The sequence below is a fragment of the Paroedura picta genome, chromosome 1, assembly GCF_049243985.1.
Source record: "Paroedura picta isolate Pp20150507F chromosome 1, Ppicta_v3.0, whole genome shotgun sequence".
NCBI classification, from domain to species: Eukaryota; Metazoa; Chordata; class Lepidosauria; order Squamata; family Gekkonidae; genus Paroedura; species Paroedura picta.
The window spans coordinates 15,041,156-15,066,044 of NC_135369.1; the positions used below are offsets into that span (position 1 = coordinate 15,041,156).

The window sequence follows — 24,889 nt, forward strand, 5'->3', positions numbered from 1 at the left end:
CTGGGTACAATTCGGGTCTGTGCCCGAAGAGGCAAATTTCAGTGTGGAAACGGACGAAAAACTCCACCCTTTAAAAATGCAAATCCAAACAATTTCCCTAGCGTGGAAACAGACTGAAGAAAGGCGATAAAGTGAGAAAAAATAGAAGGCATCAGGAAAAGAAGGAAATGCAACAGGGGACAGATGGACTGAGCCAGGCTGTTAAGGACAGGATGTTTCGGAGGCTATTAATTCATAGGGTCATCATGCATTGGAAGCATCTTGACTGCACTTAAAGCAAACTGAGACTGAGCAAACAAATGGCCCCTCAGCTTTTACATTAGTGGCCGGTAGCATCGCCAAGTGAGCCAAATAACAAATTCGTGCAGTGGCAAAGTGGCACCTTCAGCCACACGGAACAGCCTGAAGGGGGGAGTTCTGGCAGTCTGAGTTGGGGGTCATAGTCATATTCTTGTTTTCCTCTGTGCCGTGTTTGCTGCCACGCCAACCTGGGCAGGCATGTTCTAGCGCTGCCCATTTTTTTAAAAACAGAATATCCAGCATTGGTTGTAGAAAGCCAAGTCCTCCGAGAGGGTCCTCTTGTTCCCTGGGTACTTGGCAGAGGGGGCAAAGGAGGAACTTGACCGAACCGTGTTTAGTTCCCCGTCTCTCTTAGCTGCAACGCCAGCAGAATCCCAGGGGTCTCTGGGGTTGCGGAAGGAGGAGCCGAAGAAGGAGGCCTGAAGGAGGTGGTGAAGCCGTCACGGGGAAATGAAGACGTCCTGTTCAAATATAATTATCATCTCGGCCCCAGCCGCCACTGCCGGCGGGAGCCGGGGGAGAACGGAGCCGCCTGGCTTGACACAGTGCAGATTAATCAAGCTCTTCTCCAAGTTTCATTAGCAGGAAATTGGGCTTCATCGCCAGGGGAATGGGGCATTAATCAGACACCGGGGAGACGATGGGACTTCATGGGCTGGAGCCAGCTCTGCTCTGCTACTTTCTTAGGTCTGGGTCTCCATCTTTTTAACCGGGTCCTGCTCCAGTGCCTTTAAGAAGAAGAAAGGTTGTTTTTTATCCTCTGCTTTTCACTGCCCAAAGGAGTCTCAAAGCGGCTGATGATCGCCTTCTCTTCCTCTCCCCACAGCAGACACCCTGTGAGGTAGGTGAAAGCTGAGGGAGCTCTGTGAGGACTACGGTCTGAGAACAACTCTAACAGGACTGTGATTAGCCCAATGACACCAGTCACAATCCCGGGTCTCCCGGAGCCCAGTTCATCACCGTAAGCAAGGGGTCCCCAACTTGGCATCCCCCCTCTTTTCTGGGAAATGGTGCAGGTACTGAAAAGCAGGGCTTCTTATTGGCTACCTTTGTTCCTATCAAATGATTGTAAAACAGCGGGAGCTGCCATAGGATCCGGAGGGCTATCCATCCCAGCAGTTAAAATGTCCCTCACCAACCCTGCTTCCCCTTTAAAGGAAACCTTGCTGCCTGGGAACATGGAAGCCTTTGAACTGACACCCTAGCCAATCAGGGCTTTTCTACAGTGTTGGAGGCTACAAGAAGAGAGCTGCACCTTTACTCATGCCGATTTTTCAAATATTGAGGGTTATATCCAGTCCAGGATATTGTGGGGGAAACAGTAGGGTCACTCCAGATCAATCCTGCTTGTTGCAGAGGGAAAACTTAAATTGCCCAAAATCAAAATGAAAATCGTATTCAGTGTAGATGGCAGGGATTGAATCGACCAGGGATTGGAATAAAAGCTCCGTGCAGATTCAGCCCAGGTGTCTAGTCTCTTGGTTCTCCTTCCTGAGGCCTAGAGACTTGCTCTTTTCGGTAGTAGTAGTAATTTTATTAGTAGTAAGGATAACATTGGCCCTGACCAGGATAGCCCACGTTAACTCGATCTCTTCAAATCTCAGACGCTAAGAAGGGTTGGCCCTGACTAGGATTTTGACGGGAGATGACAGAAGAAGTCCGGGGTTGCGACCCAGAGGCGGGCAATAACAAACCAACTCTGAATGTCTTTGTATTGGTCGCTATCAGTCATCTGTGGCTAGACAGCCCCCCTGAGTAAAATATTTAACAAGTACCTATGAGAACCACTAAACCAGGGGTAGTCAAACTGTGGCCCTCCAGATGTCCATGGACTACAATTCCCAGGAGCCCCCTGCCAGCGTTCACTGGCAGGGGGCTCCTGGGAATTGTAGTCCATGGACATCTGGAGGGCCGCAGTTTGACTACCCCTGCACTAAACAAACAGAATTCTACTGTCTACACTAATTGAGCAAAGCACAAGAACATAGTTGTTGTTGGTATTTTAAATGTGGGAAAATGCAAACTGACCATATTCCCTGAAGAGCATTCCACTCTGCCAATACGAACATGTTGATATGAGAGACATAAATAAATAAATAAATAAATAAATAAATAAATAAATAAATAAATAAATAAATAAATAAAATAGAATGGTGAAAAATGGTTTTCGCTCCATGTCCTGAGTTATAGATTATTCCAGCAGGGGTGGCCAAACAGTGGCTCTCCACATGCCCATCAGCCCCTGCCAATTGGCCATGCCAGCAGAGGCTCATGGTTATTGTAGTCCATGGGCATCTGGAGAGCCACAGTTTGGCTACCTTTCTTATGACCTCTGTCCAGGGCTGTTCAAAGCTGTTTCCCCTTCCCAGCCATTAAAATTCTGCTTGAAATCACTTGAGCTTGTACATACATGAGGAATCTTGCCCCCCCCTGGGACCTCCCTCCTTCTCCAACAACCCCCATGTTAACACCGGGCTCTGTGCCTTATTTAAAATATTTATCTGCCGCTCCTTCCATTAGAAACGCTTGAGTTTGCTCTGGGCAGACTTGTTAAAAAGGTGCTTTCAATAAAATATAAGCGCCCCGGCATGACATGATTAAAAACCGTTCCAACACGGCCTCATTTAAACGGGGCACTGTCTTCAAACAAACCAATTGCCTTAAAACCTAATGCCAAGACCAAAACTGTAATGCTGCCTTTCTCAGCTATTTTACTGTTGAGAAACCCCTGAAAACTTCTTCGTGCTTTGACAAACCCCACAAGCAGAGCAACCAGGCAGAATATGGTTGGGAAGCAGAACTGTAGACACGCCTACCTGAGGCCCCTCCCCTTCCCACCCCCTGCAGGCCCATCATTGGCTGTTTTGGGAGGGGTGGGCGGGTCAACATGACCATATATGGTCCCATCACCTGAAAAATGTTTAACACATAAAAAAAAAAATTAACACCCACCCATACAGGAAACCCTTCCAGGACCCTCATGAAATGCCACCCTGGTGGAGAAAGCCCACCATCGTTTCCCAGGTTCCCCCTGGTCACTGGCTGGGGATGAGGGTGTTGGGTTGCCAGATCCTGGTTGGGGAACCCCTGGAGATTTGGACTGGAGCTTGTGGAAGACAAGGACAGTGGGGTGTGCTGCCATAGGGTCCCCCCTCCAACACTGCCATTTCCTCCAGGGGGGCTGCTCTTTGGAGATGAGCTGTAATTCTGGGGGATCTCCAGGTCCTGCCTGGAAGCTGGCACCCCATGACATTGTACTGTGATGAGATCGGCCCCTTTCTCCCAAATGCTGCCCTTTCCAGGCTCCACCCAGATTCAGCACCTTCTTTTCCCTAGGATCCCCAAGGGGAATGTCTTGCTAGTTCTTCCTTGTATTTGGGAAGAAGGGAGACAAAGAGAACATTCTCTTTCCATTCTCTCCTGCCACATTGGCTGCGCAGCCGTCCCTCCTTAGGCTTTGTTCAGCTGCCGTGCAGATTTGCCAAGGGTGGCAACCCCCACACCTGCCTTGTATTTACTTGGTGCCTCTGCCAGAGCTATCCGCCAAGGAAGGTTGCCAACTTTTCAATGGCCACTGCTCCTGTGCTTCTAGCAACTGTGTGATTGGTGGCAATTAAACAGGAACATTGGGTGGTACGCTGTGAAAGCCTCTTGTTTTGACACGTCGCATGAGTGTTCTGGGCAGTTGGCAACCCTGCTTAGCACCTGCAGTTTGCAGAAGATTGCAAGACTTTTTTTAATTAGGGAGGGGGCAGAGAACACCAAGAATGGACATGCTCAGCCATCTCTGCTTACCTTGAAAGCTCCTTGCTGGGATCATCATACATTGGAAGCTAAGCAGGGATGAGAGGCCATCAAGGACGGCTCTCCAGAGGAAAGCCATGGCCGACCACCTCTGCTTCCCCCCTGCCTGGAAAGCCGCTTGCTGGGGTCACCATTCTGTAAGTTAGCTGTGACTTGGAAATTTGCAGACGCACATGGATATGTGCAATGAATTCCAAAGGGCATGGGATTTGTGTGGATATTTTGTCTTGATGTACAGGAAGAGCTTCTTGTGGCGCAGGGTGGTAAGGCAGCAGACATGCAGTATGAAAGCTCTGGCCATGAGGCAGATCCCAGCAGCTGGCTCAAGGTTGACTCAGCCTTCCATCCTTCCAAGGTCGGTAAAATGAGTACCCAGCTTGCTGGGGGGTCAACAGTGATGACTGGGGAAGGCACTGGCAAACCACCCTGTATTGAGTCTGCCATGAAAACGCTAGAGGGCGTCACCCCTAGGGTCAGATATGACCCAGTGGTTGCACAGGGCATACCTTTACCTTTACCTTTACAGGTAAGATTCAGAGTTTGGGGAGCCTGGAGCTCGGTGGGGATCTGATGCCACTCTGGGACTTCTGCTTCTCTGTTTATCCTAGAGAGTCCATCCTCTAAAGCTGCTGTCTCCTGCAGGAGAAGAGAGAGTCTGGAAATCAGCTGTACATTGTGATTCTGCGACCAGGAGGGCTCCAGCCTCCACCTTGAGGTTGGCAAGCCTACCTGGCCCTATGTGGTCGCTCACTGAGGGTTGCCAGCTCTACGTGGGGAAATCAGAATCAAACAGAGCTGGAAGATGCCACAAAATTATGTATGTATGTATGTATGTATTTATTTATTTATTTATTTATTTATTATTGATTTATTGATTTGATTTATTGCCCACCACTCCCATACAATGGCTCGTGGCAGGTTACAAGGTCCTCATTAAAAATCCCATTAAAACCCCCATTAAAAGGACAGACTGATGCAATATAAAATACACAGCATCAGGCGATAAATTAAAAAAAACCCATACCCAAGACTGATAACCCACTATCTGGGAGAGAGAGGGCCTAGCTGGCAACGCCCAGGTGCTAACACCAGCCCTGGGAGGGGGGCATGATCTTCCAGTGATCTTCCTCACTGCCATCCAGTCCACCCCCACCTTGTCGAGGACACGTCCCGACAGGGGCTCATCCGATCTCCTGAAAACTTCCACCCAAGGAGACTCCGCCACCCTCTGAGGCAGCCTATTCAACCTACAAACAACACTCCCCATCAGAAAATGTTTTCTGATATTTAAGTGGAACCTCCTTTCCCGTCATTTGAACCCCGTGCACGTTGTCCTGGTCCTCTCCTGCAGGAAACAAACTGGCCCCCTCTTCAACACATCTAGCTTTTACGTAATTAAATAAGACTACCCTCTCTCCCCTTGCCCTCCTCTTCTCCAAGCGACACGTAGCCCCCTCTCTCAGCCTCTCCTCGTAAAGGATGGATCCCAACCCCTCCGCCATCCTAGTCGCCCTTCTCTGAAGACCCTCCAGCAGGTCAACGTCCTCCTTGAATTGTGGATACAAAAAGGCCTAACCAGTGCAGAATAGAGCGGGATTAGAACTTCCCTGGCAATCAATTCCACGCTCCTAAGCAATGCAGCTCAATATCACATTAGATGCCTTATCGCACTGTTGGCAATACCTGGAGATGTTAGTGGGGCAAACTGGTGAGAAAACTGGTGTGGGGGTGGGCAAACTCAGCATGCTATAGCCCTGCATCTTCCAAAGTGGCCATTTACCCCAGGTGATTCCATCTCTGTCTTCTGGGCTGATTCTGCATTTACTTTGTTTTTTCCATTGTGGATCCTGCTGGATTGAGATCGATTTGAACTCTATTCCTCCCTTCCTTGAAACAGAAAGTGTTCTGCACTCGATTGGGGAAGCTCAGAGCAGGGAGGGGGACAAGTGCAGCAGGAGTCTATTTTTTTCTTTTCTTGAAGGGGGGGGGGAAGATTGGAGACAGCAGAGGAGGAGGGGGAGGGGAACCCAAGAGGCAAATCTCTGCTGACAGCTTCTGGAGCACAGTCAGTTTAAGGGAAGCCTTGCAATCGGGAACCAGGAAGACTTTGAACTGATGCCCTGGCCAATCAGGGAAGACAACTTTGCTCCAAGGCACAGAGAAGGGAGTTTATTCACAAAAAACTTACTGATGCCAGGTTTTCAAATATCGAGGCCTTTATCCAGTCCAGGATATCATGGGGGAAAGGTGGGGTCACTCTGGATCAATCATGCATGTTGCAGAGGGACAATTTAAAGCGCCCAAAATTAAAATGGAAATTGAATTCAGTGTAGACGGAAGGGATTTATTTGAACTGGGACTGGGTAAAAAGCCCTTTGCAGACGACACCCTGCAGATCAAGTTGTAATCCCAGGAGATCTCAAGCCCCCACTTGGAGAATGTCAGTCGTTATCTTTGGTTTATAGGTTTTGAATTCATAATATTTACTAATAATATTCACAAGGAGAAGTATGGTTGGTTTTTATAAATATAAAAATACGTTTTCTATAAAGATATGTTTTGTAATAATATATCTAGTTTATGGAACATTAGTAATTTGTATTTGTATAATTAGTAATTTGTATAATTAGTATTTGTTATTTAGGGCCTGCCACTGAGGAAAGAAAATGGATTGTATCTGGACACCGTTGTGGCAGAATTCTTAGAACTGAATAAAAGAAGGAAAGAAAGGAAGGACATTGTGAAAAAAAAAATCTTTTCTTAATTCTGTTCCACACCTTTCGGATAGGTCTTTATCCTTCTTGGTGTACCACCTGGAGGTTGGCAACTGCACCCCAACCGGGCCCAAGGGAGACCATGGAAACACCTTGCGTGGACTGAGAAAAGTACCTGTAGCAGCCACAGACTCACAGTCATTGAACTGAGATCCATTTTGCTCTTAACCCATCAGAAATCCCTAAAATGTACTCAGTTTACAAACCTAGCGCTCAACTGCGAACTGCAGAAGCCCTTGCAAGGGGAGGGGGGCACATTCAGCACACAAACCCCTCGGAAAGAGGACGCTTCAGGACGTGCCGCTGGCTGTGTGAAGGTGGGAGGTGCGCTGGTGTGCGCGCACCTCCCTCTGAGCGTCTGCCTGATTGAAGCACGGAGAGAGAGACAGAGAGAGACAGTCTGCATTGATTTGTGTCCCTCCTGCCTGCGAGTCTTTTTCTCTGCGTGCACGAATGGTGTCTGTCTGGGGGGGGGGAGCAAGTGCAGCTCTGTTAGCTCACTGGTGGGTGTGTAATTGGAAGCGCCAACGCACATCGGGCTTTCAGGCTGGGTGTTTCGGAAGAGGAGTCAGACAGGGGGATCTGTATGGCTTTGTGAGATGCCAAACTGAGCACCGAGTGAGAAAGCAAGCTCCTTTCTGGCCAACGGGAAGCAGGTGTGCGAGAAACAGGTGTGCTTGCTGAGGGAGGTATAGGAGGTTGAGGTCCAAGGGTCTGACTTGGTGTGGTCTAGAAGTGTTGGCGCATGCTACGGGCCCTGCGATTTCCGGGGCCTGACGGCGCTGTGCGGTTAGGGGGCATTCGCACACGATTGTTAAGGTGGGTCTTCACACTCACATGGATTGTGGGCCTCAGGAACGATAAAAGGGGGACACGTCTGCTCTGTAAGTAACTGAGCACGCGCATTGCTCACTGAGCATGCGTGCGGACCACAAGCCGCATTAAGTGTGAAGGTTCCTCGGAAATTGGGACATTGCATCTGTGCATCCCACCAAGGTTTGAGAAGGTTGGGGAAATCTGTCCGTGGCTTCCAAAATTCCAACTATCTGGGAGGGTGACCTTGTAATTATTGATTCAAATGGGTAGCCGTGTTGGTCTGAAGTAGCGCGATAAAATCAGAGTCCGGTAGCACCTTTTAGGCCGACAAAGATTTATTCAAGGTGTGAAGATTTATTTAGGGGGGATAAGTCTTTTGACAAAGAGCGCTAGCGCATGAAAGCTCACGCCCTGAATAAATCTTCGTTGGTCTTAAAGGTGCTACTGGACTCTGATTTTAGTGTAAATATTGGCTCAGCACAATTCATGGTGCCAATTGTGCTCTGCTAAGGCTCCACAAATCCTTAAACCGGCTCTGGTGCTACGGATCCCGTAAATCCTTAAACCGGGCCTAGGTGTATCAGTGCTCCATTTAGAGAACTGTATTTTGAAATTCAGGGACTCTCGAAAGCCTTGGGGAAAAGAGATGTATCCCTAGAACTGGTTATGACAGAAGAAGAAGAGTTGGTTTTTACACTCTGCTTTTCTCTACCAGAAGGAGTCTCAAAGCGCCTTCCCCTCCCCACAACAGACACCCTGTGAGGTAGGTGGGGCTGAGAGAGCTCTGACAGGACTGCTCTGTGAGAACAGCACTATCAGGACTGTGATGAGCCCACGGTCACCCAGATGGCCGCATGTGGAGGAGCGGGGAATCAAACCCAGCTCGCCAGATGAGAAGCCACTGTTCTTAACCACCACACTACACTGAGTCTGACTAAACCTGGGGCCTTCTGCACGGATTCTCCTCTTACTGGGACTCCTGTAGAATATATTAAAGTGTCCAGCTTGGTGTCGTGGTGACGTGAGCAGCGCATGGCCTTGCAGAGGGGACGGCCTGGCGGGAAGCCTAATTGAGTCAGAGATTTCCGTCTTGATCCGCTCCTCGCCTCTCCCCGGGTCGGGCTGTGCCACATTAATTTTTTATCACCAGCTTCTTCGGCTCTCAATTAAACATGAGGGGAAAACAGAGGGGGGAAAAGCCACCCCCAAAAGAAAAGGAAGAGGCCTTTCATCAACTCTAAATGGGCCAGTCTGGGTGACTGGAGCTGTCTTCCTTTGAACAGATAAACGCGGGGAAGGTGGCGGAAGCTGTCGTGAGGCGTACGGTGCCAAAAAGCAGCCACTGTCAAATTCTGCCTCAGCGCAACTTGCTTGTTGAGTTGAGATCTGGTTTGGTGTACCGATTAAGAGCGGTGACTTCTGATCTGGTGAGCTGGGTTTGATTCCCCTGCTCCTCCTCAGGTAGCCAGTTGGGTAGCCTCGGGCCAGTCACAGCCCTGTTAGAGCTGTTCTCACAGAGAAGTTCTATCAGAGCTCTCTTAGCCTCGCCAACCTCACAGGGTGTCCGTGGTGGGGAGAGGAAGGGAAGGTGATCGTAAGCCACTTTGAAGCTTCTTCAGGTGGTTAAAAGCAACCCCCCCCCCAAACAAACAAACAAAAAAACAGCTCTTCTTTTTCTCATGTCCAAACAATATTTTGAAATGGATACACTGCCTGGGGGGGGTTCCCAAAGAGGTTTACAGTCTCCTTCTCCCCACCTCCCATTTAGCCTCACAACAACAACTCTGTGAGGTAGGTGATGCTCAAAGACAGTAATCTATCCAAGTCACCTTGAGTATCTATGGCTGAGCAGGGATTTGAACCTGGAACTCTCAAACCGTGTTCTGAAATCCTTGCAGGAGGTCTTAGGCACCAGAGACCGGAGAAGACTTGACTCCATCCGAGATACCAGAACGCCACTGCCTGGGTCTGACTTGGTATAAACCACGTGGTGTTGGAAGGTGCCATCCAGTCATGGCAGGGTTTTCAAGGAAAGGGACGTTCACGGGTGTTTTGCCTGCCTCTGTGTAGCCACCCTGGACTTCCTCAGTGGTTCCCCATCCAAGAACTAACCAGGCCCGACCCTGCTTAGCATCCATGATCTGATGAGATCAAGCTAGTCTGGGTTGTCCAGGGTGTCGACTGCACAGGGCTGTTTACCCACTCCCAGTTCGAATGAATCCCTTCCGTCTACACTGAATTCGATTTCCACTTTTATTTGGGGCGCTTTAAATTTTACCTCTGCATGATTGATTCGGAGTGACCCTACCTTTCCTCCGCAATATTCAGAAGTAGATATAACCCTCAATATTTGATAAACCGGCATCAGTAAGTGTGCAGGTTCCTGCTTTTTTCAAATTAACACCCTTCTCCGTGCCTCAAAGCAGTCTTCCCTGATTGGCCAGGGAGTCAGTTCAAAGCCTTCCTGCTTCCCGGTTGCAAGGCTTCCCTTAAAGTGACTGCGCTCCAGAAGCCCTAACTTTTCTCAGCAGAGATTTGCCTCTTGTTATTTCCCTCTCCTCTCCTATCTCCAATCCTCCCCCCCCCCTTCCAGAAAAGAAAGAGACTCCTGCTGCCCTTGGCTCCCCTCCTCGCTCTGAGCTTCCCCAATCAAGTGCAGAACACTTTCTGTTTCAATTGCGGAGGGATAGAGGAAGACCCGAGTTCAAATCTATCTGAATTCAGCAGGATCCACAATGGAAAAAACAAAGTAAGTGCAGAATCAGCCCAGGGCTCAATAAAGTCACCAACTTGACTAGTCTTTCAGGTGCTCCTGGATTCTTGCTCTTTTCTGCTGCTACTGGCAGCCCAACACGGCTGCCCGTCTTGATCTCTCTCCATGGAAGGCTCCACAGGTCACCGTACAGAATGGAAATCCATCAGGGTACTGAAGAAGTGAGCTGCGACTCACGAGAGCTCCACCCCTGCCACAAAGTCTTTCAGGTTCTCCTGGGCTCTGGCTCTTCTAGGCCATTCACCAGGTGCCCAAAATCCTAAATAAGTGCTTTTTGACTGCACTTGGCAGCACCATAAGCAGGGTCCCATTCCTCGCAGAATCTATGATATAGCAGCTTAAGAACTAGACTAAACTGAATAAAATGAAATTCAATAGGGACCAATGTAAAGTTCTGCATTTAGGTAGGAACAACAATATACACCAATATAAGATGGGGGAGACTTGTCTTGGCAGTAGCATGTGCGAAAAGGATCTGGTAGACCACACACTGAACATGAGTCGGCAGAGTGACTCGGTGGCTAAAAAGGCAAATGGGATTTTGGGCTGTATCAAACGGAGCATTGTGTCCAGATCACGGGAGGTGATGGTACCGCTGTACTCTGCTCTGGTTCGGCCTCAGTTGGAGTCCTGTGTTCAGTTTTGGGCACCCAGTTGAAGAGGGATGTAGACAAACTGGAGCGTGTCCAGAGGAGGGCAACAAAGATGGTGAGGGGTTTGGAGACCAAGACATATGAATAAAGATTGGGGGAGCTTGGTCTGTTTAGCCTGGAGAGGAGATGACTGAGAGGGGATCTGATCACCATCTTCAAGTATTTAAAAGGCTGCCATGTAGAGGATGGAGCAAAGTTGTTCTCTCTTGCCCCGGAGGGACGGACCAGAACCGGGATGAAATTAATTCAAAAGAAATTCCGCCTAAACATCCGGAAGAAGTTCCTGACAGTCAGAGTGGTTTCTCAGTGGAACAGGCTTCCTTGGGAGGTGGTGGATTCTTCATCTTTGGACATTTTTAGAGAGCCAGTTTGGTGTAGTGGTTAGGAGTGCGGCATGCCAGGTTCGAATCTGCGCCCCCCCACATGCAGCCAGCTGGGTGACCTTGGGCTCACCACGACACTGATAAAGCTGCTCTGACCGGGCAGTGATATCAGGGCTCTCTCAGCCTCACCCACCTCACAGGGTGTCTGTTGTGGGGAGAGGAAAGGGAAGGCGACTGTAAGCCGCTTTGAGCCTCCTTCGGGTAGGGAAAAGCGGCATATAAGAACCAACTCTTCTTCTTCTTCTTCTTCTTCTTCTTCTTCTTCTTCTTCTTCTTCTTCTTCTTCTTCTTCTTCTTAAACAGAGGCTGGAGAGCCATCTGACGGAGAGGCTGATTCTGTGAAGGTTCAAGGGGGCGACAGGTTACAGTGGATGAGCGAGAGGGTTGTGAGTGTCCTGCTCAGTGTAGGGGGTTGGACTAGATGACCCAGGAGGTCCCTTCCAGCTCTATGATTCCAGGAGACTCAAACGAAGGGAGGGAGACCCCAGTTGACAGAATTTTGCTTTCGGGAGTGAAAGCCTACTGTCAGAATCAAGCTACCGTGGAAGTTTTCTAAGTGCAGGCTGGTTGCTCCTTTTGTGCACGCAGTTTGCCCGCAGGTAAAGGGCGAGTGAGGGGTGCATTTGCACACCCTCTCAATAGTTCTGCGCACTACATGTTTTGTAGGGGGAGAGCCAGCAAGTCACAGGGCCCCTGCATGAGATTTTTGAGGCGAGAAACTAACAGAGGAAGGTTGCAGTTGTGGCTGAAGACCTGCCAATTGTCGAGCTCGAGGTCCGATGTGGGATCATAATCTCAAGAACACAATTGGCCAGACTGGATCCCGTCTACCGGATCCAGTCGGTTCAAAGTGAAACTGACCAATAGTGCCTGCCAGTGGGAAGATCCTTTGTTCTCTGTGTGCATATAAATTGGGGTTTTTTTTTCTCCCCTTCAGTTTTTGCCTCCTGCACCTTGAGCCGGGGTCACAATAAAGAGGTGAAAGGAACCCCCAGCGTCCTGGACTCTGAACCTACAGATTTAACCATTATCATTTCCTGTATCTATGCAGGAAGCCTGGAGTTCCTTCGAGGTCTCCCATCCAAATACAAAGCAACTCGGCTGAGTTTCCGCAATTCAACAAAACCAGGTTAGCCTGGGCCCGGGCATGAGATGGTGGGGTAATCAGTTCTTCTCGATTATTTGACCTGGGGAGGGGGGGAACGGTTCTAGTATAAATTCCTCAAGGGAGGGGGAGGACGCATGCTTTATTTATTTAGAATATCCCTGCTGCCGTTCTAGAGGTCTGCCTACTCAGTCTTTGCAGTCTTTGGGGCTCCCCCCCCCCCCCGACAAGGGCTAATGATTTCGGCAAAAAAAACAACCCAATATTATTGGCTTGTTGTGTATATTCATCTGTTTGCACAGCTTGCTGGATGCAAATTGCCCGGCACAACCTTCTAGCTGGAGCATGAGACTGAAAGGAAACCTCTGTGTTGGAGATAGGGGGGGGAGGGGGGAGAAGGAGGGAAATCTAGCTGTGTTTGCTCGGAACCAGCCAGGTGGCAAATCCCCCCCTAAGTGTCTGTTTACTATCGCTAACCCTTTGTATTAACCTACTTTGCAAATGCAGCAAAAGCCAGGGCGCTCTCCCATTGGCTGCCCGCCCCTGCCACTCACAGTGCCGGCATCTTTGAGTCCGGTAAGATGCTATATATGCCAGGCAGCCGGAGAGAGAGGGGGGCCAGTGCGTGGATGAGAGCCGGAGAGAGCGAGGGAGAGGACCACAGCATCTCGGCCGGAGCAACCCCAGGGTACCAGCCCGGCAGGCGTCATCATGAGCAAGGTGAGAAGGAGGCTGGCCTGGGGGTGGGGGGAAGGGAGGTGGAGGGGGGGGCCTGGGAGCAGGATCCAGTGGGCAATCAAGGGGTTTCCCTCCCCCCTGTCTCCATGGAAGGCCCCCTCCCACATTGCAGATGCAGCTCATCTGTGCTTGGCATCCCCCCGGGGGGGGGGGCAGATGGCACCGCAAAGGACCGATGCCACAGAGGTGGGCGGCAGAGAAGTCCGCCAAGGAGCTCCTCCAACGCTCCTGTCTCTACCTGGCTAGGTGAGACAGGCAGACTTCATTGTGTAATGGGTGCGCGGGGAGGAGAGGGAGCATCCAAGAGAGTGTGCAGGCGTGCGCGCGTCTGCCAGAGAGATTTTGTGGAAGAGAGAGAGAGAGAGAGAGAGAGAGAGAGAGAGAGAGAGAACTTTTGGGTCTGCAAGTGAGGAAACCAGGAAAGAGATTTCCAAACACTGGAGAACGGGTGGTCTGAAAACCAGCCCGCAGAGGAAGAGGATCTGGCCGTGAGCATCTAGGTGTTCGGGCGATCCTGCACCCACTTCAATACGATGCTTGTTTCTACGGCTTAGCATGAGTGAGAGCATTCAGAGGGACCAAGGGAAAGCTCGTGTTAGGCAGACCTCCGAGGTCAGGAGGAACGGTGAGGAAGACGGGGATAGCGCGCATCTCTGCCGGAGGGAATTTCTGCGGGGTGCAGCTTCTCTCAGCTGGGGGTGAGCGGCAGAACTCTGCCGAATGTCTCCCGTGTGTCGCCGCAAAAGACCCTGCCTTCTTTGGCTGGAGCATGCCCATCAGCGCTCGAGCCTGTGTTCGAAATGCAGAAGTGAGGGTCAGTTTGGAGAGCTGTAGCCGGTTGCGTGTGGCTGTTTGTATGAGAGAGAAAACGGGATTTCCAGGCGTGCTTCTGATTTGACTGCCGTCTCGCTCTGCTACATTCCCTCTGAGTAGAGGAGCCAGCCCTTGCCCGCTATGCGCGTCCGGGCGCATCGATCCGAAGGCATGCGCTGTGAACTCTGAAGCATATGTGCTATAAACTCTGCAGTACGTGCGATACGGGAAGAGAGGTCCCCCTTTGTCTGTGAATGAAAGAAAAGGTGGGGGGGAGAGGTCCCCACGAGAATCTCCAGCAATGCGGACAAAGTGGGACTCTCTTTCTCTCACGGTTGAAGCATTCCAAAAACCTGCGCATGGGTCGGTTCTCTGCGGCCTAGAAAGGAAGTCCTTATGTGCACTGGCTGTGGAATTCCCTGCCACAAGATGCAGTGATGGTTACCGGTTTTTGATGGCCGTGAAAGCAACAACAACAACAACAACAACAACAGGGATTTAGCCTCACCCTGGAGTGCAGAGAACCTTTCTTCATATGTCTTGGTGACCAAGACGCATGAAGAAAGGTTGGGGGAGCTTGGTCAGTTTAGCCTGGAGAGGAGATGATTGAGAAGGGATCTGATAACCATCTTCAAGTATTTATAAGGGTTCCATATGGAGGATGGAGCAGAATTGTTATCTCTTGCCCCAGAGGGATGGACCAGAACGAATGAGATGAAATTAATTCAAAAGAAATTCCATCTAAACATCCGGAAGAAGTTCCTGACAGTCAGAGCGGTTCCTCAGTGGAACAGGCTTCCTCAGGAGGTGGTGGGTTCTCCACCTTTGGAGATTTTAAAACAGAGGCTGGCTAGCCATCTGACGGAGAGGCTGATTCTGTGAAAGTCCAAGGGGGTGGCAGGTAACAGTAGATGAGCGATTGGGATGTGAGTGTCCTGCATAGTGCAGGGGGTTGGACTAGATGACCCATGAGGTCCCCTCCAACTCTATTATTCTTTGAGTCTAACCTCCATGTGCAATAGCAGAATACCTTTAATCAGCCAATGCTGCAAACTACGGAGGCAGGCTGTTCTCTTCGTGCTTCTCTCAGGATCGTCCTGCAGGGATCTGGTTGGCTGCCAAGGAGGAGACAGGATTTAGAGGGCCCTTTCGTCCGGTCCCGCTGAGCCACCTCGACAACGGGTGCTTCCACACACACAATACGGTTTCAACCCGTTCTCAATGTGCTTTGCGGCACTGGATTTCCCTGTGCGGAATGGCCAAATCCTCTTGGGAAGGGCCGGCAAAGCGGATGGGAACGGCATTGTTTAGCGTTTGTGAAAAGCGCCTGACGATCCACTACTGCGTGACCCGTGGCACCCACCTGGGCAGTCCTGGAGCCCCCCCTTCCCCCGGGGGCACGGCTCTGCCTTGTGATTCTCACCCCAACTGCGGATCTCCTTTGCAGAGAGAAGAGCCGCCTGGAATGAGCTCTTGAAGCAGGCAGTGCCTAAGTGGGGCTGACAGGAGCCATTTAGGCGTGAGGCCGGCCCGGCCAGTTCCCTTAATGATGCTTAATTGCCTCGGAAAGGCCAAGGAGAGCCCTTGGGGGGGCGTTTGGGACTCTGGGATGGGAGCTGGCACTGATCCCTCTGCTCCAGATGGACACCGATGATTCAAAACGTATCTCACAGCTCCCAGATCCCCAGGGCCCTTTCCCCTGTGGCTTCCTGGGTGGGGCCACCTCTCTTGCAACAGTGGTTCCGACCAGGGGGCTGTTGTCTCAGCGGGCAAGCTTGGTGTAGTGGTTAAGAGGGGCAGCTTCTAGTCTGGCGAGCCAGGTCTGGTTTCCCATTCCTCCTCTGCATGCAGACAGCTGGGCGACCTTGGGCTAGTCAGAGTTCTGATAGAGCTGTTCTGTCAGGGCTCTCTCAGCTCCACCTGCTTCAGGGGGTCTCTTGTGGTGACAGGAAGGGAAAGGTGTTTGCAAGCTTCCTTGGGGCTCCTTTGGGGAGTGAAAAGTGGAGTATAAAAACCTGTCCCTGCCCCTGCCCCTGCCCCTGCCCCTGCCCCTGCCCCTGCCCCTGCCCCTGCCCCTGCCCCTGCCCCTGCCCCTGCCCCTGCCCCTGCCCCTGCCCCTGCCCCTGCTTCTCCTCATCTTCTTCTTCTGGGACCAAAGGCCAGGTTTACAAGCGGTCTTTGGTGAACTGGAATTGCATCCAGGGGACTAAGGAGAAAAGCTTTTTTTGAAGTTGGCAGGAAGTTAAAGAGGAGAGTTAGCTCTGAGTCCCCCTCCCCTTTTCAGGTTGCTAACATTTCCCGTGAGACTCTGGCTTGCGGGCAGGCAGTCTGGTGGATTCTGTGGACAATGGCAGTACCACGCTAGGTGTGGGGCCTGTAATCTGTGGGTCAGGGAAAAAGCATCCTTCAGAGGAAAGTGTCAGAACTGTGGGGGTGCACAGGTCAGAATTTATTTATGATCTCTCATGTTGCTTCCGTCCCAACCTTCCTCCAGTGAACTTAGGGCTGAATACCTGGGTTACTGTTCTGAGAACCCTGCCCAAGGTCACCCAGGTTCATCATGGCTGGCTGGGGATTTGAACCCAGGTCTTTTTAGTCCTAACAAACCACTCAGCTGAGCACACACAAAGTTGCCTTGTACTGAATCAGTCCATCAGGGTCTGTGTTGTCTCCCCTGACTGGCCATGGCTCTCCAGTGGAGGTCTTTCCCATCCCCTCCTCTCTGGTCCTTTCAACTGGAGATGTTGGGGACTGAACCTGAGAACTTGGTGTCGTGGTTAAGACCAGCGGCCTCTCATCTGGAGAGCTGGGTTTGGTTCCCCCACTCCTCCACATGCAGCCAGCAGGGTGATCTTGGGTTAGTCACAGTCCAGTTAGAGCTGTTCTCACAGAGCAGTTCTCTCAGGGCTCTCTCAGCCCCGCCTACTTCACAGGGTGTCTGCTGTGGGGACAGGAAGAGAAAGATGTTCGTTAGCTGCTTTTGGGACTCCTTTGGGTGGGGAAAATTGGGGTATAAAAACCTCCTCCTCCTCCTCCTCCATCTTCTTCTTTTTCTTCTTCTTCTTCATTTCATTTTATTACCACCTGTCCCTGACTGGACCTCTCCAACCTAGCAATGTGGTCCGTGATCAAGACTGTCCCTTTCCTGTAGAGCAGGGGTAGTCAACCTGTGGTCCTCCAGATGTCCATGGACTACAATTCCCATGAGCCCCTGCCCGCGTTTGCTGGCAGGGGCTCATGGGAATTGTAGTCCATGGACATCTGGAGGACCACAGGTTGACTACCCCTGCTCCAGAGAACCTGCAACTTAATAAATGGGGAATGATTCTAGTCTAAATGTACTGAGACCAGCAGTCTTCAAAGAGAGCAGGATTTTGCTCCGAAGCTGGCAGTATTCTGGATGAGCAAGAGGCAGCTTTGGAGGCCATCCTCCTAAATTCCGTCCCTTTCTCAGTCATGGAGCGCACTGAAGGGAGAGTCTTATGGAAAACATCCCTCTTTCAGCCTTGACTACCCTGTAAGATTGTCGTCAAGCCAAAATGGAAGGAAAGGCGACAAAAGGAAAGGCCGCATGCTTTTGCAGCTGGATTTTCCTGAGCGAAACAGGAAAATCTGCTTCTAAAGTGCATTGAAAGTGCATTGGCCGACATGTGCTTGAATGATTCTGGGCCACCTGAATGCTTGCATGTGCTCTTTCTCCTCTAATGCTTGCATTAGCTTTTTGCCCTTTTTTCATGCAACCTCAGCAATTCTTCTCCAAACAGTAAGTTTCCTTCTAAAAAAAAAATTCCTTAATAAACTTCCCCAAAATGTACTTCTTTCCAGTTTGGTCTGGACTTGTGTGTGTGTGTGTGTGAAATTGAAGTCTCAAGGTATGGTTGTAAAACAGACCATCTCTGGGGCCCTGAAACAGGCTGGCCTCCACGGCTCTCCTGAGAAAGCAGCAGCTAAATGTTGCATTGAATTTACTCAGGGGGATACATTCACCAGTTTTTCTTTCTTCTTTTTTTTAAAGAAAAACTAACCCGAATCTGATAGGGAAGAAAAATAGGCCAATGTTTAAGTCCATTGCGGTCGCAGCCTGAGGTACCCGGGGGACTGCCTTTGAAGAAGAAGAAGAGTTGGTTCTTCTATGCCGCTTTTCTCTACCCGAAGGAGTCTCAAAGCGGCTTCCATTCACCTTCCCTTTCCTCTCCTCACAGCAGACACCCTGTGAGGGAGGTGAGGCTGAGGGAGCCCTGATATTACTGAAGAACAAGAAGAGTTGGTTCTTATATGCCGCTTTTCTCTACCCGAAGGAGGCTCAAAGTGGCTTACAGTCACCTTCCCTTTCCTCTCCCCACAAGAGACACCCTGTGAGGGAGGTGAGGCTGAGAAAGCCCTGAGATTCCTGCTCGGTCAGAACAGCTTTCTCATTTCTGTAGTGAGCCCAAGGTCACCCAGCTGGCTGCATGTGGGGGAATGGGGAATCAAAGCTCACCAGATTAGAAGTCCGCACTCCTAACCACTACACCAAACTGGCTCTCTTTCTGCCTATGTCCCCTGAAGAATGCTTTTCTCTGCAAACTCTTGACCACTGTTGGTCCCTCGTGGCCCCCGCTGGGTGGAAGGAGCTCCCGGAGGAGATCCGGGCCCTCATGGAAGTGGTTCAGTTCCGTGGGGCCTGCAAGACGGAGTTATTCCATCAAGCTTTTTGCTGAGGCGAGTAACCCTGTAATATCTAATCCCCCCCCCAATAAAAGCCCCCCCCCAAGATTCTAATCTAGAATAGATTTATTGACAGAGAGCTGGCTGGGAACAATGACAACTGGTTCCCAGTTTGCCTCCTGATTAAGTTCAAGGTTTTGTTATTGACCTTCAAGGCTATATGCACTTGGGTCACACCAATCTGAAGGACCGCTTATCTGCTTTTGCCCCCTGCAGGGCTCTTCGCTCTGTGGGTAGGAATTTGTTGGTTGTCCCGGACCCCCGGGATATCCGCCTGGCCACGACCAGGGCCAGGGCCTTTTCGGTCCTGGCCCCAAGCTGGTGGAATGAGCTCCCGGAAGAGCTGTGGGCCCTGACGGACCTTTCAGGATTCCGCAGGGCCTACAAGACGGAGCTCTTCCGCCAGTCATATGGTTGAGGCCGTGGGGTGCCTGGAGTTACGAACTGGGGGGTCCCGCCCTACGCTAAGCACCTTCCGCTGGGCGTGGAAGGTCTGGGGACCTGAGGTTGGAACGGTCCTGAGGTTGGAACAGCTGAGTAAAATAAGGGTGAATTGTTGACTCTCTACCGCCATCTTGATCGATTGGAAGATGTTACTGTTAAGATGGTTGTGGAGTATGCTTGTTTTCATGTTGTACGGGGGTTTTTATGGGGTAAAATGTCAAGGTGTCCCCTGTGCAAGTACCGGGTCATGTCTGACCCTTGGGGTGACGCCCTCTAGCGTTTTCATGGCAGACTCAATACGGGGTGGTTTGCCAGTGCCTTCCCCAGTCATTACCTTTTACCCCCAGCAAGCTGGGTACTCATTTGACCGACCTCGGCAGGATGGGAGGCTGAGTCAACCCTGAGCCAGCTGCTGGGATTGAACTCCCAGCCTCATGGGCAGAGCTTTCAGACTGCATGTCTGCTGCCTTACCACTCTGCGCCACAAGAGGCTCTTTGTTTTATTGTTTTATTCCGTGACCCCAGAGTTCTCTGGAACCCTGGCTGGGAATCCCTGCCCTGTGGGGTTGTCATAATTCGGCTCTGCCTCAACTTTCCACCACTTTCCAAACCTGATCCCATGACGACAGGGTGAAGATAATTTTTAAAAGATTAAGCAAGCCAAGCAGGCAGACTTGACTGTAACCATCTCTGACTGGGCCTCCGGCAGAGCTGAGCAAACACCCAGGAAAATCCCATCGCTTTCCCCCCGGAACCTACATTTGAGCAACACGGGTGCTAAGTAAGCGTTCCTCGAGAGGGCAGGAAGGCTGCTGGGAGTGGAGCGACATTATAGTCTGGGGGCTTTCTTCTGTAGCCCCCCACCCTTGCTGTCCTAGGAAAAACACAGTGTAAGCATGTGGAAAACTAACACAATAATTATATAGTTCGGGGCTTAATGATGATGAATGCGTCGATAAACAGGGATGTCGATTCTTCAGGCAGGCATGTCTTAAGCTCGCCCTCCCGAAAGACAAAGGCGGAAATTCAGACTCAGCCTTGACGTAGCCTAAATTAGATTATGAGCCATGGCAGGGGGCACATTGCGGTCTCCCCTCAACGCGGCCCTCTAAGTGGGGCAAGTAACACCCAGCTTGAGACTTGGATGCCTGTGAGAAGGGGCAGGCCCCTACTGGAGCACAGGGCTGAAATGACACAGAGGAGGCCCTCTCCCCAGATCCCCTCTGTTCTGTGACACCCTGAAGCAAAGGTGGCCAAACTGTGGCTCTCCAGAGGCTCATGGGAACTGTAGTCCAGGGACCACAGTCTGGCCACCCCTGCCCTCAAGTCCTTAGGAGGCTAAAAGGGAGGCAGGGACTTGATACCGAAAACACACGGACGCTCCCAGCTCTCCTCAAACCCTCTAGGGCAAACTGGCAACAAGGCAATCAGTAAAATTGCCGGCCGTGGGGTGGAGGAAGCACTGCCAGCTCTGGGTCTCCCTTCCAAGTTAGCTCCCTTCCCTGATTAGCTTTTGAGATCTGGCTACACCGTGCCGCAGTCAGCCTTTATAAAAGGAACTGGGCATTATTCTCTAGAGCTGGTGGGAGGAGTCCTGTCCGCCTCTGTTTTGTTTGGTCAGGCTTGCTTCCCACTCCCTACCACTGCAACCCCCCCCCCTTCAAACTCTGAGAAGGGATGCTAGATCCAAGTTTGGAAACTCCTGGGGATTTGGGGGTGGAGCCTGGGGGAGACAGGGACCCCTGTGGGATACAAGGCCATAGAGTCCACCTTTTGAAAACTTACCTGTAAGGGGGACACAACAAATCAGCATTGGAATTCAGAAGAAGTTGGAGGCCAGTATGAGATTGTATTAAACAGTAAAATCAAGTTGGAGCAGAAGAAAGAGCAGCAACCTTTAGATTGTGTATTTAAACTCTGGGGTTAATACAGGAGCTAGTTATAGAATCATAGAATCATAGAATCATAGAGTTGGAAGGGGCCATACAGGCCATCTAGTCCAACCCCCTGCTCAACGCAGGATCAGCCCTAAGCATCCTAAAGTATCCAAGAAAAGTGTGTATCCAACCTTGTTGATAAGTTCTAGATCAGTGGTTCTCAAACTGCAGTTCGGGACCCCTTTGGGGGTCGAACAATCCTTTCACAGGGGTCGCGGCAGGGCAAGCAGCTTGGCTAGGGAGGGGGTGCCATCCACACAACAGCCTTGCAGGGTAGATCGAGGTAGAGCGTTCGTCTGTCTGGAGCAGCGGAAAAGAGCAAGATCGGCATGGTGGGACAAGAGGCAGAACTGAACTGAGAAAGCCCAGAAAAAAGCCAATTTCTATCCAATCATGAACCATGGATCTCCACACCATTGGTCAGTTTTGGTTTAATTTCTGTGAAAGAACCCTTGCCTAATTTTCTGGTTGGGGGTCACCACAACATGAGGAACTGTATTAAAAGGTTGTGGCATTAGGAAGGTTGAGAACTGCTGTCCAAGATGATAGAAAAGAATGGGAACAATATTGTTAAATCTATACTTTATGAATATTTCACCTTTCTTCCAAATAGTAGCTGTAGTACAGAATTGTAATGCAGTATTTTCTTCACTTTCTCGCCTCTACCAATAACATGCATTTTATTATTTATTTATTATTAAATTTTTACGCAGCCTCTCGTGACGACATCGCCTCGAGGCGGCTTACAGAATAAAAGCATAAAAACAATGCATCCCATAAAAACCCATTAAAACCAACAAAAACATTAGTCGCAATATCCTTTCATTAAGTCTCAATAATTAACTAGTCACAATAATCCCTTAATTTTCTCTAGGAGAACTGATCTCTGTAGAGTGAATGTCCTGCATTCTCCAGGAGGGTTGGACTAGATGACCCTGGGGGTCCCTTCCAACTCTATGATTCTCTGATTCTATGGAGAACAGCTATAATCCCAGGAGATCTCCAGGGTCCACCTGCAAGTTGGCAACCCTAATTGGAGAATTGTCCCCCACCCCCCTTTGCACCACTAAGAACATTTTGCGTGGCGCCTCGATTGTAATTTCTATTCCATTTTTCTTTTCAAGAGCAGCTTTGGGAGTTAATTCCCACCCACCCCTGAGAAACCAGGTAACGACATAATAAATAGATAAGGGAATCTTTTCTCGAATAATTACAAAAGCCGTCTAAAGGCTTAAAGACTCAGCCGCCGACAGGAGGGGAAGACGCAGCCATCGCCGGAAGAGAAAGGAGGCCGTAAAAATCAATCTCTATATCGGCGAAGTAAAATGATCTAAAACCAGAAACTAGAAAACGGGGACCCTCTCCAGTCGCAGCAGCCGGTCCTCAACATTACGGAGGCTCCCTTGAAAAGGGTTTGATTTCCAAAAGCACATAAAAAAATGAACAGTAAAATCAAGCGGTGCAATCTTTCCTCGAGAACGTAATCCACTACTGGGGTGCTTCTGTCAGGAAAGCCTCTGCTGAGGCGATCGCCCATCATGTATCCAGTGGTGTCGGGATGGATTATGGAAGAGGAGATCTGGAACATACTCTGGGCACTTACCAGCCAGTCTCTCTCTTTGTTAAGTGCAGTCAAGTTGCATGTGATTTATTGGCAACCCTGTGAATTAATGTCCTCCAAAACATCCTCTCCTCCACAACCTGGCTCGGGTCTTGCAAATGGAGGATTCTGGATTCCCTGATGGAATCCTTTCGTCTCCACTGGGGTCTTCCTCTTTTCCTCCTGTCTTTTCGGGGGACTTGCTGACCAGAGTGGGATTGCCTCAATGCAGTCGTTTTTAGAAGAAGAAGTAGAAGAAGAAGGTTTGCAGCTGCTTTTCTCTACCCGAAGGAGTCTCAAAGCGGTTTACAGTCACCTTCCCTTTCCTCTCCCCACAACAGACACCCTGTGAGGGAGTTGAAGCTGAGAGGAACTGACTGACCTCTGTGTGAGGCAGGATGTATTCGCTCTACTAGGTAGATGACTGTGTTAGATAGATGAGTGGTCTGATCCAGCAGAGCCCTTATTATGTCCTCTAACAGGGGGAGGCCTCTGAAATGGAGGGGGAGGGGTCATCCTTTAGGCAGATGGATCTTCCTTCTGTATCCCAGCAGATGTTTCTCCAGATGTTTCTCCGGTAGGCCAGGCAATTTGATGTTATTTGGCGTTATGTTCCCGGTCTCAACGGTAGGCCTGGTGGAAGAGCTCTGTTTTGCAGGCCTTGCAGAACCAATTGAGGTCCTGCACGTCCCTGATCTCCGTTGGCAGAGCATTCCACCAGGTCAGGCCCAGCCCCAAGAAAGGCCCTGGCCCTGGTCGAGGCCTAGTCAAGACCCACCTGAATCTGTCTCCAAAATCACTGCGAAAACTTCCATGGCAGAACCTGGTCCGACTACAGTGCTACACAGATTCTCTTTTGGGCTTTGAAGGGGAAGACCAGCAGTGTTGGGGAAGGAAAATGGCATGATAAGGCTTGATCTCAGCAGCACTTGAAAGCTGAGCAGGATTGGTGCTTGGAGCTTGCCCAGGAAGGCTCTGCAGGGGAAGGCCATGGCCATCCACCTCTGCTTCTCCCTTGCCTGGAAAGCCCCTTGCTGGGTTCATTATGCAATGGAAGCCAAGCAGGGTCAGTACTTGGATGGGAGACCACCAAGGAAGGCTCTGCAGAGGAAGGCAACAGCCAACCACCTCTGATTCTCCCTTGCCTGGAAAGGCCCTCGCTGGGGTCCTTATACATTGGAAGCTAAGCAAAGTCAGTACTTGGATAGGAGAGCACTAAGGAAGGCTCTGCAGAGGAAGACCATGGCCAACCTCCTCTCCTTCTCCCTGGCCTTGAAAGTCCCTCACTGGAGTCCTTATACATTGGAAGATAAGCAGGGAGAGTACTTGGAAGGGAGGCCACCAAGGAAGGCTCTGCAGAGGAAAACCATGGCCAATTTCCTCTGCTTCTCCCTTGCCTGGAAAGCCCCTCGCTGGGGTCATTATGCAATGGAAGCCAAGCAGGGTCAGTACTTGGATGGGAGACCACCAAGGAAGGCTCTGCAGAGGAAGGCAACAGCCAACCACCTCTGATTCTCCCTTGCCTGGAAAGGCCCTCGCTGGGGTCCTTATACATTGGAAGCTAAGCAGAGTCAGTACATAGATAGGAGAGCACTAAGGAAGGCTCTGCAGAGGAAGACCATGGCCAACCACCTCTCCTTCTCCCTGGCCTTGAAAGTCCCTCACTGGAGTCCTTATACATTGGAAGATAAGCAGGGAGAGTACTTGGAAGGGAGGCCACCAAGGAAGGCTCTGCAGAGGAAGCCCGTGGCCATCCACCATTGCTTCTCCCTTGCCTGGAAAGGCTCTTCCTGTAGTCCAGTATGATCATGTTTTCATACTTAAGTCAGAGAATGAGGCCGTGTATGAGTCCCCCTTGTTCTAATGGTTTAGGTTAGGGTTCTTTCTGATAACATCCAAATTCTGTAGTCCTACCAGTGTACTGGTGCATCAGAAATTTATAATCGGATTTCTGTAATATGCCTCTGTCATCTCTTACCCTTTAGGCTGTCTTGGAGAACAGTAATGTACCTATTTATGTTGCCCTTTTAGTTGTTTACCTT

General features: G+C 50.4%; 1 protein-coding gene across 1 annotated transcript in view; it reads left to right on the forward strand.

The window, feature by feature from the left end:
* The first annotated feature begins 13,180 nt into the window (after window positions 1-13,180).
* The window catches only part of PCP4L1 (Purkinje cell protein 4 like 1), a 44,919-nt gene continuing 33,210 nt past the window's right edge, over window positions 13,181-24,889 (forward strand). The window contains exon 1 of the mRNA XM_077323249.1: window positions 13,181-13,328. Within this exon, the coding sequence (XP_077179364.1) occupies window positions 13,320-13,328 (9 nt within the window). The 5' untranslated portion in view covers window positions 13,181-13,319. The remainder of the gene's footprint in view (window positions 13,329-24,889) is intronic.